The 13532-nt window shown below is 45.5% G+C and overlaps 1 protein-coding gene across 3 annotated transcripts in view; it reads left to right on the forward strand.

Moving 5' to 3' along the window:
- The window catches only part of DNAH10 (dynein axonemal heavy chain 10), a 150165-nt gene that overhangs the window by 62442 nt on the left and 74191 nt on the right, over positions 1-13532 (forward strand). For all 3 annotated transcript variants that reach the window (XM_067015312.1, XM_059040733.2, XM_067015313.1), the window contains 6 exons: positions 1148-1270; positions 3526-3759; positions 5162-5385; positions 10384-10653; positions 10800-10983; positions 12605-12739. In XM_067015312.1, coding sequence (XP_066871413.1) covers positions 1148-1270; positions 3526-3759; positions 5162-5385; positions 10384-10653; positions 10800-10983; positions 12605-12739 — 1170 coding nt within the window. The remainder of the gene's footprint in view (positions 1-1147; positions 1271-3525; positions 3760-5161; positions 5386-10383; positions 10654-10799; positions 10984-12604; positions 12740-13532) is intronic.

A 13532-nucleotide genomic window follows, 5' to 3' on the forward strand; every position in this document is an offset into this window, starting at 1 on the left:
CACTGCTGTGGCTTCTCCCGTTGCGGAGCACAGGCTCCAGACGCGCAGGCTCAGTGGCCATGGCTCACGGACCTAGCCGCTCCATGGCATGTGGGATCTTCCCAGACTGGGGCACGAACCCGTGTCCCCTGCATTGGCAGGCAGACTCTCAACCACTGCGCCACCAGGGAAGCCCTCTATTACTTTTTATTAGTGGTATCTGTTAGCCTGGATATAGTACTGTTTTTTTTCTTTGTTAGGACAAAATTTTTTTAATTGACATGAAATTTATGTAACATACAATTACCCGTTTTACAGTCCACAATTCAGTGGCGTTTAGTCCATTCACAATGTTGTGCAACCACCACCTCTGTCTAGTTCCAGAACGTTTTCATAATCTCTAAAGAAATTCCCATACCCATTAAATAGCAATTATTCCCTACTTCCTCTCCCTCCAGCCTCTGACAACCATCAGTCTATTTTCTGTCTCTGTGAATTTACCTATTGTGGGTGTTTCATATAAATGCAATCATATAGTATGTGGCCTTTGTGTCTGGCTTCTTTCACTTAGCATCATATTTTCAAGGTTCATCTATGTTGTAGAATGTGTCAGTGCTTCATTCTTTTTTGTGGCTGAATCGTATTCCATCGTGTGGATGGACCACAGTTTGTGTATCCCATTCACCTGTTGATGGACATTTGGGTTGTTTCCACCTTTTGGTTAATGAAATAGTGCTTCTGTAAGTGTTGGTGTACAACTACTTTTTGAGTCCCTCTTTTCAGTTCTTCCGGGTCTATGCCTAGGAGTGGAATTATGGGTCACGTAGTATTTGGATCAGTTTTTGCTTGGGCTTCTGCACAGTTTGTCCTTTGGGTCACGGGGCTCCAACCCCTGCTCACAACTAGAAGCTTCCTCCCTGTCCCAGGCTGGGGTGGAGAGTTTTCTTTTGCTTTTGAGTGTAGCTGTGTATTTTAGAATATTGAGCTCTGCTTCCTCTATCGTTCCTATATATTTGGAAAGGAGTGTATGCCCTCACTCTGCCCTCTTGCCTGGAAAGTCTTTTGACCTGAGTTGGTTCAAATCTGTCCCGTGTTGAGGTGGGATCTTGCCACACACACCTCGAGGTACCTGGGAACCTGTGCTGATGATGACATTGTGCATTTACAGGTTTGGATGTTGGTTCAGAGAAAATGGATGTATCTGGAAAGCATCTTTATCGGTGGAGATATCAGAGCACAACTTCCAGATGAAGCAAAGAAGTTTGACAACATTGATAGACTATTTAAAAGGGCAAGTGACTGGCTTCTATTTTAGTGTTGGAAGAAGAACAGTGATTTGAGATACTTTTACTTATGTATTTGCATGTAGTATTTTGTCTATTAGTAGCTTCTCAATTTTTTCTATCATTGTATATGAACTTAATCTCTTCAGTAAAAATTTCTGTTTGATCTTAAGCCACTGGCCTATGGCACTAGAAGGTTTTCATATTTATTTTTTATTATAAAAGTAGTGCTTGTGGGAATTCCCTGGTGGTCCAGTGGCTAGGGCTCTGCACTTCCACTTCAGGGACTGTGGTTTCGATCCCTGGTCTGGGAACTAAGATCCCACGTGACGCATGGCAAAAAACAAAAAGAAAAAATAGTACTTCTGTAAAAAGCTTGGGAAAATGTAGAAAAGCAGGGAAAAATGTATCTTCCATAGTTCCATCACCTTTAATATATATTTCTTTTATCTTTTTTCTATGTATATGGGTTAAAAACACACTAATAAAGATATTTTATATAATCCTATCTTATAATTTTCTCTTAATAGCATAAGAAACATAGTTTATATTATGAAACTATCTGAGAAAAATGTTATAATGCCTTTTTATGTTCTGGTGAGTGGCTTGACATTAATTTAGTTGATTATTGTCTAGTAACTGGACATCTTGTTTGAAGCGAAATTCTTTGCTTTCATAAATAATTTGCAGTTTGTGTCTAAAGTTTTTTCCATATTTAGGCTATCTTACGATAGATTGTTTACAAGTAAATTACCCATGAAAGACTATGCTCATTTTAAAGTCCTTCCAGAAAGGGTGGTACCAGTGGTCACTGCTGCTAGTAATTAGTGGGGTGAGGATTTTCACCCAGCCCACCTGACCTCAAAGCCCAGGTACTTTGCTACTCAGCGATGCTCTTGTATTCTCCAGTTACAGGCAGCCAGCTCACATTTTGGATCTCTTTTGTCCATTAGAATTTATGATTTTTTTTCTTATCCATCTGCATAAGCTTTTTTTTTTTTTTTTTTTTTTTTTTTTTTTTGCGGTATGCGGGCCTCTCACTGTTGTGGCCTCTCCCGTTGCGGAGCACAGGCTCCGGACGCGCAGGCCTAGCGGCCATGGCTCACGGGCTTAGCTGCTCCGCGGCATGTGGGATCTTCCCGGACCAGGGCACGAACCCGTGTCTCCTGCATCGGCAGGCGGATTCTCAACCACTGCGCCACCAGGGAAGCCCTGCATAAGCTTTTTTTTAAACTTAAAAAAATTACGCAACAGATACCTATTCATTATAGAAGGACTGAGGCATTATAAAAAAGCAAGAAAAAGAAAGGAAAAAATAGCTACAATCACACGCTGCACGCCCAAGATAACCATTTCAATAGTTCAACATGTATCTTTCCAAAATTTGTTAATTCCTATGAAAACATATCAATAAATATGTAATTATTCTATGAAATAGGATCATTCTTATCAGTATGATCTTTTCAAAATTTAACATCCTCGTCATATATTTCAATAAATAAACATCTAAATTGTCACAGCAAATTTTGACCTAATTCCCTCTCATTGGACATTTAGGCTACTTCCTTTTCTTTCTTTTCCTTTCTTATCATTATGTTTCTGCCATTATTTAGAGTGGGGAATATTCAGGTGCATACAAATTGCTCAGAGTGAAACTGCTGGCTTTATTCATCCAGCAAATGCTGATGGAGGGTCCGCTGTTTGCAGACACTGTTGGGAGGGTCTGCTGCTTGCAGACACTGTTGTAGGCACCTGGGGAAACACTGAACAAAAGACAGAAAGATCTCTATGAAGGGCACCTGACCTTCTAGCGGGAAGATGGAAAAAAAATAAACGTCGGAAGTAAGTAAGTTATGTATATATAGTACGTTAGAAAGTATTTACTTATTTATTTTGAATTTTTAAAATAGATATTTGTTTATTTATTTAGCTGCGCCGGGTCTTAGTTGTGGCACGCGGGATGTTTGTTGCCCCCTGTGAGATTTTAGTTGCGGCACGTGTGATCTAGTTCCCTGACCAGGGATTGAACCCCGGGCCCCCTGCATCGGGAGAGTGGAGTTTTAGCCACTGGACCACCAGGGAAGTCCCTGAAGGTGCTTATGTAAACACTTAACAGTTTTTGCCAATTTGGCCTCCCTGAAGGTGGGGGTTCTGGTTTGTCGGGTTTGCTCTGTTGTGCCTGGACCCTGGCAGATGCTCACCCGGGACAAGAGCCGGGCTCCTGCTTCCCTGGCTTGACAGCTGTCCTCTTGACTTTGTCCAGATCATGGGCGAGACCTTGAAAGACCCCGTGATCAAGAGATGCTGTGAGGCCCCGAACCGCCTCAGAGAGCTGCAGAACATCAGCGAGGGCCTGGAGAAGTGCCAGAAGAGCCTGAACGACTACTTGGATTCCAAGAGGAACGCCTTCCCCAGGTTCTTCTTCATTTCCGACGACGAGTTGCTCAGCATCCTGGGCAACAGTGACCCCCTCTGCGTCCAGGAGCACATGATCAAGGTGGGCCCCCCGGCGCTCCCAGGGGAGAGGTAGCAAAAGCTCTGTAACTGCAGTTTGTTGTATTCAAGTCTCCCACACAGTTCGGTTCAACCCAGGGGTTTAAGACTGTGAAACGCTGCTGGGGTTTTTATTTGAAGCATAAATCTGATGAAATCCACTGTAGTCTGAAGTCACACCAGCACTCAGCTGCTATCTGTTGCTCTTTTTCCACAGTCCCCCAAACAACATTTTTTTTTGGAGAAACTAAAACAATACAGAAATACACAAAGACTAATAGAATAAGCAGAGAGACAGGATAGTGGTATAGCACATCCAGCCAGGTTGTGTGAGTTCAAATCCCGGCTCTACATGGATTTGCTGTGTGACCTTTGGCAAGTTACTTAACCTCTCTGGGCACCAGTTTTCTTATCTGTAAATGCAGATAACTCCAATTATAAAAATTTATCACGATAAAGATTAAATGGGTTAATATTTGTAAAGTACTTAGAACAGTGCCTGCCTTACAGTGTTGGCTGAAGAAGGCCGCTATCATGGCTATGATGTAATTCCTTCCAGCCCGTGTTTTCATACTTTTACATAAACTTATGTGTATCTGTGAGCGATATGGAATGGCAGGAAACACAACAGACAAAACTTTCTCTTATGATAGGGAATCAGAGCTGGGCCAGGAATGATCTTTGGTCAGCTAATCAAAGCTCTGTATTTAGTATCAGCCCAGAGCAAGGTTTCTCAGCCTTGGCACTACTGGTATCTTAGGCCAAATAATTTTTTTCTCTGTGTGTGTGTGTGTGTGTGTGTGTGTGTGTGTGTGTGTGTGTGTGTGTGTGTCGGGGGTGGGAGTGGGGGGCTGTCCCGTGCATTGTAGGATGTTCAGCAGCACGCCTGGCCCCTACCCAAAAGATGCCAGGAGCATCCCTCTCCAGCTGTGATGACCAAAAATGTCTCCAGACGGCACCCAGTGTCCCCTGGGGGCAAAATCATCCGTGGTGAAGAACCAGTGTTTTCGAGCAATTCCTTTATTCCAAATAAACAAAGCACTAAGGATCAAGTACTTAATGCAACACTTTTCCTTCGATTAATGCTGATTTCAGCTGGTCCGCATATCCAGATACCTCTCCATATCAGCATATACCCTAGAACCTCAAGTGTGTGTGTTGAGGGGGAGTCTGTCTTCTCTTTCTTTCTTTTTGTTTAATCTGCCACCGACCTTTGCATAGTTCAGAAGCGAAAGTACCCAATGAACGTTTGTCATTGAGTGAATGGACATCTATTTAGCATGTGGCCTCTGATGCTATTGCTGGCATCCTGGCAGCGCTGATGTGTGATGAGGCACTGCAGGCTGTTCTTTGATTCCAGAACCCAGGGAAGGTATTACAGGGTGGCTTCTCGCACTGTATTGCAGATGTACGACAACATAGCACTGCTGAGGTTTAATGACGGGGACAGTGGAGAAAAACTGGTGTCTGCCATGATTTCAGCAGAAGGAGAGGTCATGGAGTTCCGGAAGATCATCCGGGCCGAGGGGCGCGTGGAGGACTGGATGACAGCAATTCTGAATGAAATGCGAAGAACGAATAGGCTAATTACCAAAGAGGCTATCTTTAGATACTGTGAAGACAGAACCAGGTAGGATTGTAAATGTGATTGTTTGTTACTTTATCATATTTATGGTCATAATGGATCAATTTTCAAGGTTTGGAGTAGATCAACTGACATTTCAAATGAGGTTTTCTGTTCCTGCCGTAGCTAAATAAGCTGATGTATATCTGTCCTGTAAGGATCACCTCATATAGCACTTCTCAAAGTGTGGTCCCCGGACCGGCAGCATCAGGGTCCCTGGGAGCCTGTTAGAAATACATATTCCTGGGCCCCATCCCAAACCTGCCCCAACAGAAATTATCGAGGGACTTCCCAGGTGGTCCAGTGGGTAAGACTCCATGCTCCCAATGCAGGGGGCCTGGGTTCAATCCCTGATTGGGGAACTAGATCCCACATGCATGCCGCAACTCAGAGTTCACACACTGCAACCAAGAAGTCCACATGCCTTAGCTAAGATCCTGTGTGCTGCAGCTAAGACTTGGTGCAGCCAAAATAAACAAACAAACGAACAAATAAATATTAGGAAAAAAAAAGAAATTCTCGGGGTGGGGCCCAGGGATCTGGATTTTCACAATATCCCAGGGGATTCTGAGCTCAAGTGTGAGAACCTAGTGACCTACCAGAAACCAGGTGTTCATTAAGGTGGATTCTATGTGTGGGTTAATGGGTAAAGTTGTTTCTAAAGTAGTTGATGAATTTCAATCATTCTTTGATTTTTGTGGCCTAGAAGCTTCCAAGCACTGAGCTGAACCATGCCTGATCCTAGTGGCTAAGAGGGTTGAACTCAAAGCCCATAAAGCATCTTTGGATAACTTTCCAGGACAGTTGTATATTTGGCAGGGCCTTGATGCAGACATAAAGTCTATATTATTATGAGAACACTGTCCTCTTGGTTTCACATGCTGCCTTTTTGATTTTGCAAGCTGAAAATGTCTGTTTAAATAAATTATTAGAACAGAGCATAATATTTGTCTGATTAGGATCCTGCTTTTTCTTAGGTTCTGCACCATATAAAAAAATTGGTTTACCTCTTTATGTAATCAGGTGTCCATATGTGTGTGTGTGTGTGTGTGTGTGTGTGTATATATATATATATATATATATATATATACACATTCAGTGGTGTATTAGTAAACTAGCTCTCTGGGAAAAAAAAAAGCTTTGCTGTAGAGCATTTCCTAATTCCCATGGTGTAAATACTCCCACGTGTCTGATTTCAAGAAGGCTAAATGGAGGGAATTCCCTGGCAGTCCAGTAGTTAAGACTCTACCCTTTCACTGCCAAGGGCCTGGGTTCCGTCCCTGGTTGGGGAAATGAGATCCAACAAGCTGCGCGGCGTGGCCAAATTTTTTTTTTTTTTTAAAGCGGAATGGAATAATGGTAAGAAGTTTAACACCCCGCTTGCAAAATGCCTGAATATTTGTCAGTTACTTCTCATGAGCTGATAGGAGGTGGCCTTAGCCCATCATGGGCTGTATTCATTCATTTTACTAGCGTTTATTGGATTCCTGCTCTGGGCTGATCACTGTGCTTGATGCTGTTTTCAAAACTGAACTAGAGGGCTTCCCTGGTGGCGCAGTGGTTGAGAGTCCGCCTGCCGATGCAGGAGACACGGGTTCGTGCCCCGGTCTGGGAAGATCCCACATGCTGCGGAGCGGCTGGGCCCGTGAGCCATGGCCGCTGAGCCTGTGCATCCGGAGCCTGCGCTCCGCAACGGGAGAGGCCACAGCGGTGAGAGGCCCGCGTACCTAAAAAAAAAAAAAAAAAAAACTGAACTAGACAGAAACCACTGCCCTTCAGAAGTAGAGATCGTGGAATATCTAAAAATCTCTGCAGTGTTCCCAAATCGTATGCATTTTATATCTGCATTGATTCATTTTGTTTGCCTCACAACTACTACTTTGCCAGGGCGTTGCTATGTGTGGTTGGTGGAAGACAGAGTTAAGAGAATTCGACCTGATTAACTGGGAAATGTCTGAGCCACCCTTTCCTCACCTAAATACCCCTCTGCTAAAGCGAACTTGTGGCTCCTAATGAGGGGGTGAGTCACTGAAATGATAATATTGATTTACTTGAGCGGACATGTTTCAGCATCACTGAGAGGGCAGGCCCAGGTGTATGTAGCCCCAGAGCACACCCGCTGTCCTGGGATTTGCCAAACACCATCGTGTTCATCTTAGCTCTGCCCTGAACCACTTTATTTTCTCTGGGTACAGTGTTTCCACCTTTCCTGATCTCCTCCTTCCCACGTTTGTTGCCTTTGGCAAGATCCATCTTTGTTCATTTCAGTACCGTCCTCTGGACCTCCATCACCTTTGTTACATCTCTCTTGTGCGTCAGGACCAAAACTATACATACTATTTAGGTTTTAGAGGCACCGCACAATTTTAACACAAGACATTAAAGCCAAGTACTTATTATTGTTTTAAATATTCTTTAAAATTTATTTTGCCATTAATTGTCCATCATCACGATAATGACTCGTCATTTGCAGTCACTTTTACTGGATTGGAACTTACAGCTCTGGGTCCATTATTATTTTTTATTTTGTTTTATTTTTATTTTTTTGCGGTACGCGGGCCTCTCACTGCTGTGGCCTCTCCCGTCGCGGAGCACAGGCTCTGGACGCACAGGCCCAGCGGCCACGGCTCACGGGCCCAGCCGCTCCGTGGCACGTGGGATCCTCGCGGACCGGGGCACGAACCCGCGTCCCCCGCATCGGCAGGCGGCCTCCCAACCACTGCGCCACCAGGGAAGCCCCATTATTTTTTTTAGGTACGATTTATAAGAAAAGTTTTCCCTAATGTGTTTCAAGGCACATACCAGCTTTGGAAATTAGCATGTCAGTAGGGGAAATCCAAGCGGCTGATAAACATATGAAAAGAGGAAAGACTTCACTGGTCATCAAGGATCTGCAGATTAAGGCCGAATGAGATATTGTTTTGTTCACCTTTCAGATTGGCAAAAAATTCAAAAGAATATAATGCCTAGTGCCGGAGAGGGTGCGGTGAGAGGACAGCACTGTGCATGGCTGGCGGGGGGACGGATTGCTACAACGTTTTAAAGTAATCTGACTGTTCCTATTAAAATAAACTATCAAAAAAGTGCTTTTGTACTGGTTCCCCTGCACTTGGGATTCTGGTCCGTAACACTAGAAGCCGCTCTGGCTCCTCAGGATGTGCATAAAGCAGGGTTTCTCACCATCTGTGCTGTTGACATCTGCGGCCGGATAATTCTTTGCTGTGGGAGACCGTCCTGTTTATTGCAGGATGTTTAGCAGCCTCCCTGGCCTCTAGCACCCACTAGATGCCAGCAATACCCTTTCCCCCAGTTGCGACAGCCAAAAATGCCAAACGACGGTGCCAAACGATGTAGAGACATGTTTACCATGGTATTGTTTGTATTGGCAAAAGAACTGGAAGCAACCTGAATAGACATCAGCGCAGAAACGTCTGCTTAAATTGGCGATACTTTGATGCTCTGAAATATCGTCCAGCTTTGACGAGGACCGGGTCAGACCTGTGTCCGTCGACCTAGACGCATGCCCACTAGAACCAATAGGTGAGAAAAGCAAGGTGCAGTGTAGCTTGTGTACCCTGATGCCGATTTTGGAGAAACAGCCCTCACAACCCCTTCTCCTCATATTTATGTATCTTTAGCTTTGAACAGGTTTGTATGAGCATGGAAAAGAGTGCCGAGTGACACTCAGGAAACTATAACAAGGAACCACGGGGGAGTGTGGTCAGAGCTAATTAATTTTTTTGTTGGAATTTTTAAAAATTAAAAAATTCTTACAGTATGTCCGTAATGTTAACTAATTTTTAAACATCTGTAAAGACACATCTCTAAAGTGATCTGGCATCTTTCACACAGTTGTGCACCTGTAACTTTTTCATGTGCATGTCTCTGTTGGCCTGGTGTTTTACTGTCTGCCCAGAGAGTTCTATTCTCCTTGGCTTACCTGCAGCTCATACTTTGCCTTCCTTATTCCAGATCAAAGAAATAGATTTTTTTAAATTGAAGTAGAGTCGATTTACCATATTGTGTTAGTTTCAGGCGTACAGCAAAGTGACTCAGTTATGCACACACTCACATATACATTCCTGATTCTTTTCCTTTATAGGTTACTACGAGATATTGAATATAATTCCCTGTACTGTGCAGTAAATCCTTGTTGCTTATCTATTTTATGTATATTGGTTCGTATCTGTTAATCCCATACTCCTAATTTATTTCCCGCCTTCCTGTTTAGTAACCATAAGTTTGTTTTCTATGTCTGAGTCTGTTTCTGTTTCATAAATAAGTTCATTTGTATTGTTTTTTAGATTCCGCATATAGGTGATGTCATATGATGTTTGTCTCTGTCTGACTTACTTCACTGAGTGTGGTCATCTCTAGGTCCATCCATGTTGCTGCAAATGGCATGATTTCATTCTTTTTTATGGCTGAGTAATATTCCATTGTATAAATGTACCACATCTTCTTTATCCATTCCTCTGTCGATGGACATTTAGGTTGCTTCCATGTCTTGGCTATTGTAAATCGTGCAGCAGTGAACATTGGGGTGCATGTATCCTTTCGGGTTATCGTTTTCTCCAGGTATATGTCTAGGAGTGGGATTGCTGGATCATATGGTAGTTCTAGTTTAGGTGTTTTTTTTTTTTTTTTGCGGTGCGCGGACCTCTCACCGTTGTGGCCTCTCCCGTTGCGGAGCACAGGCTCCGGACGCGCAGGCTCAGCGGCCACGGCTCACGGGCCCAGCCGCTCCGCGGCACGTGGGATCTTCCAGAACCGGCTCAAGAACCCGTGTCCCCTGCATCGGCAGGCGGACTCTCAACCACTGCGCCACCAGGGAAGCCCTACTTTAGGTTTTTTAAAGGAAGCTCCATACTGTTCTCCCTGGTAGCTGTACCAATTTACAACAGTGTACCTCAGGATTTCCTTTTGAAAGAATTAGATTCTTGACAGGACCGTTTTCGGTCCCAGTCCTGGGAAGATCTCGTTGAAGATGTGCTCTTCCCTTAGGGTCGACTGGGTGCTCCTGTACCAAGGGGTGGTGGTGCTGGCCGCCAGCCAGGTGTGGTGGACCTGGGAGGTGGAAGATGTCTTCCGCGAAGTGCAGCAAGGGGAGAAGCAGGCCATGAAGAACTACGGCCAGAAGATGCACCGGCAGATTGATGAGCTGGTCGCTCGGATCACCACGTCCTTAAGCAGAAACGACAGAAAGAAATACAACACCCTCCTCATCATCGACGTGCACGCCCGAGATATAGTTGACTCTTTCATACGGGGCAGGTAAGGGCCTGTCCAGGGCACTGGCGTCTCGAAACCTGTCTCTTGTCGTCCTCTGGCCTCTCTCAGCATCTCTCCTTCCTACCCCTTGTCCACCTTCTGCTGCATTGCCTTCTCTCTTCACTTGTCCCCCGTTGCTCACCTTCCAGCATTCTCGAGGCCCGGGAGTTCGAATGGGAAAGTCAGCTGCGGTTTTACTGGGACCGAGAACCAGATGAGCTGAACATCCGCCAGTGCACGGGGACCTTCAGCTACGGCTACGAGTACATGGGTTTGAACGGGAGGCTGGTTATCACGCCCCTTACGGACCGGATTTACCTGACTCTCACTCAGGTGATTGGCAGCCTGGGTCTCTTGGTGATCGTCCACCTGGGGTCATGTGTTTTTCTCTAAGGGTGACTGTGGTAATCGTGATGGTGTACTGGGTTGACCAGCGTCCCCTACCCTGCCCCACATTCAGGTCCGCTCGGAAGCTTGGATGTGACCTTATTTAGAAATAAGGTCTTGGCAGATCGAATTAGCTAAGGATTGGGGTGAGAACATCCTGGATTAGGGGCCTAATACCAGTGACTGATGTCCTTGTAAGAAGAGAAGAGGACACAGAGACAGTGATGTGAAGATGGAGACAGAGACGGGGGGAGGCGGCCACAAGCCAGGGACACCTGGGGCCACCAGCAGCTGGAAGAGGCCGGGAAGGAGCCTCCCCTGGCGCCTTCGGATGGAGTGTGGCCCTGCCCACACCTTGATTTTAGACTTTTAGCCTCCAGAACTGTGAAAGAATACATTGCTGTTGTTTTAAGCCAGCCAGTTTGTGGCAGCCCCAGGAAGTTAATGCTGAGGGTAAAGGATGTTACACTTTCAAAATCTATAAAAGAGTTTCCATTTGGAATATGACCTACGTGCCACCTTTTGGGATTGGGCTGTTTCAAGTTCAGGCGGCCCCTAAAACCACCCTCCGGTTCAACAGTTTGCTAAAAGAAATGACAGAGTTATGGTTTTCGCAGCAAATGGACACAGACCAAAATCAGCGCTGGGAGAAGGCATAGGACAGGGCCCAGGAGATTCCAGCCTTCAGTTTCCTCTCTGAGGCAGCCGTCCAGACGCATCATTTCCTCTGGCAGCTCTGTGTGGCCGCGCGTGTGAAGCCCTGCCACCCAGGGAAGCCCACCGAGCCTTGGTGGCCAGCGCTTTAACTGGCGGCTTGTCATGCAGACATGACTGACCCCCTGAATGATTGACCTTAGTCCCCAGACCCTGCGGAAGTTGACCTGATGATACCATGTGGCCCAAGGCTCCCACCGTAAATCACACTGTTAGACTGTCCGGCGTGGCCCAAGGTCCCCAGATAAACAAGGACACCCTTCTCAGGCAGGGCATTCTGAGGGCTTAGAGGTCAGCTCCTAGGATCTAGAGACAAAGGGCCAAACCTTTCTTTGGGCGAAATTAATCCTTCCCTGCACAGATGTCCATGCTTCCATGAGCCTCAGCTCTGGGAACTGCTAGGCATTGTCCTCACGGTGGCTACAGAGTCCAGCATATTGCAGAGTCCCTGGTGCACTGGTTCCTATATAATGGGGGCCGGGGGGTGGGGGCGGTGGTCAGTGGAGATCAACGGAGAAAGACAGAAATGTTAAAAATGGTGACTATCAGGGACTTCCCTGGCGGTCCAGTGGTTAAGACTTCGCCTTCCAATGCAGGGGGTGTGGGTTCGCTCCCTGGTCGGGGAGCTGAGATCCCACATGCCTCGGGGCCAAAAAACCAAAACATAAAGCAGAAGCAATATTGTAACAAATGCAATAAAGACTTAAAAAAAATGGTGAGTGTCAGAAAAGGTGAGTGTGAACTGGTCCATTGCCATTTATATATTCCTGCATAGACTGTCACAGACTGGGAATTGACACCTGTTTCTTTCCGTGAATCAGACAACGTATGTTTTGCATTTGGCTTCTCGCAGGCGCTGTCCATGTATCTGGGGGGGGCCCCTGCTGGCCCAGCAGGGACTGGCAAGACTGAGACCACCAAGGACCTGGCCAAAGCCTTGGGCTTGCTCTGTGTTGTGACCAACTGCGGCGAAGGCATGGATTACAAAGTAAGGCCCTGGCGTCACTTGTGCTACGGTCTTCTTAGGCAGAGGGCTACAAGGGGGACAGCGTGGGAAGGCATTCACCTCATACGCTTCCATGAGATGACATGGTGACAGCTGGAGGAACATAGTAGAAAACGTTTCACCATCACAGTCTAGGAACTTGCCTGTGTCTCTTTGTTAGCAGCATGTAGAGCAAGAGCCCCAAACTAAATGCCCACTGGAGTCAGCTAGATAGTGTAAATGAATACAGCAGCAGACAGACGATAGAGAGTGGTGCGGACTGTGGCCAACCGGAAGGCAAAGCTCCATCTAAAGGCGGAGCCGCTATTGAGCTTAGGTCAGTTGTTGCCACTTGGAAAAGTGGACCCAGTGTTGTTAGATTTTCCAACATCTCAAGAGAAGCCAGAAATCTGGGTTTTTACATTAAAATCCTTAATTTGTGAAATCTTAGAACTTAATTACAAAACAGAAATAGAGTCACAGATGTAGAAAACAAACTTATGGTTACCAGGGGAAAGGGGAGGAGGGATAAATTGGGAGATTGGGATGGACATAGATGCACTACTCTATATAAACTAGATCACTAATAAGGACCTGCTGTAGAGCACAGGGAACTCTACTCAGTACTCTGTAATGGCCTATATGGGAAAAGAATCTAAAAAAGAGTGTATGTATGTATATGTATAACTGATTCACTGTGCTGTACAGCAGAAACTAACACAACATTGTAAATCAACTGTAGTCCAATACAGATTTTTTTAAAAATCCTTAATTTGTGAAATCCTATGAGTGGGAA

This window comes from Kogia breviceps, chromosome 15 (genome assembly GCF_026419965.1).
Source record: "Kogia breviceps isolate mKogBre1 chromosome 15, mKogBre1 haplotype 1, whole genome shotgun sequence".
NCBI lineage: Eukaryota > Metazoa > Chordata > Mammalia > Artiodactyla > Physeteridae > Kogia > Kogia breviceps.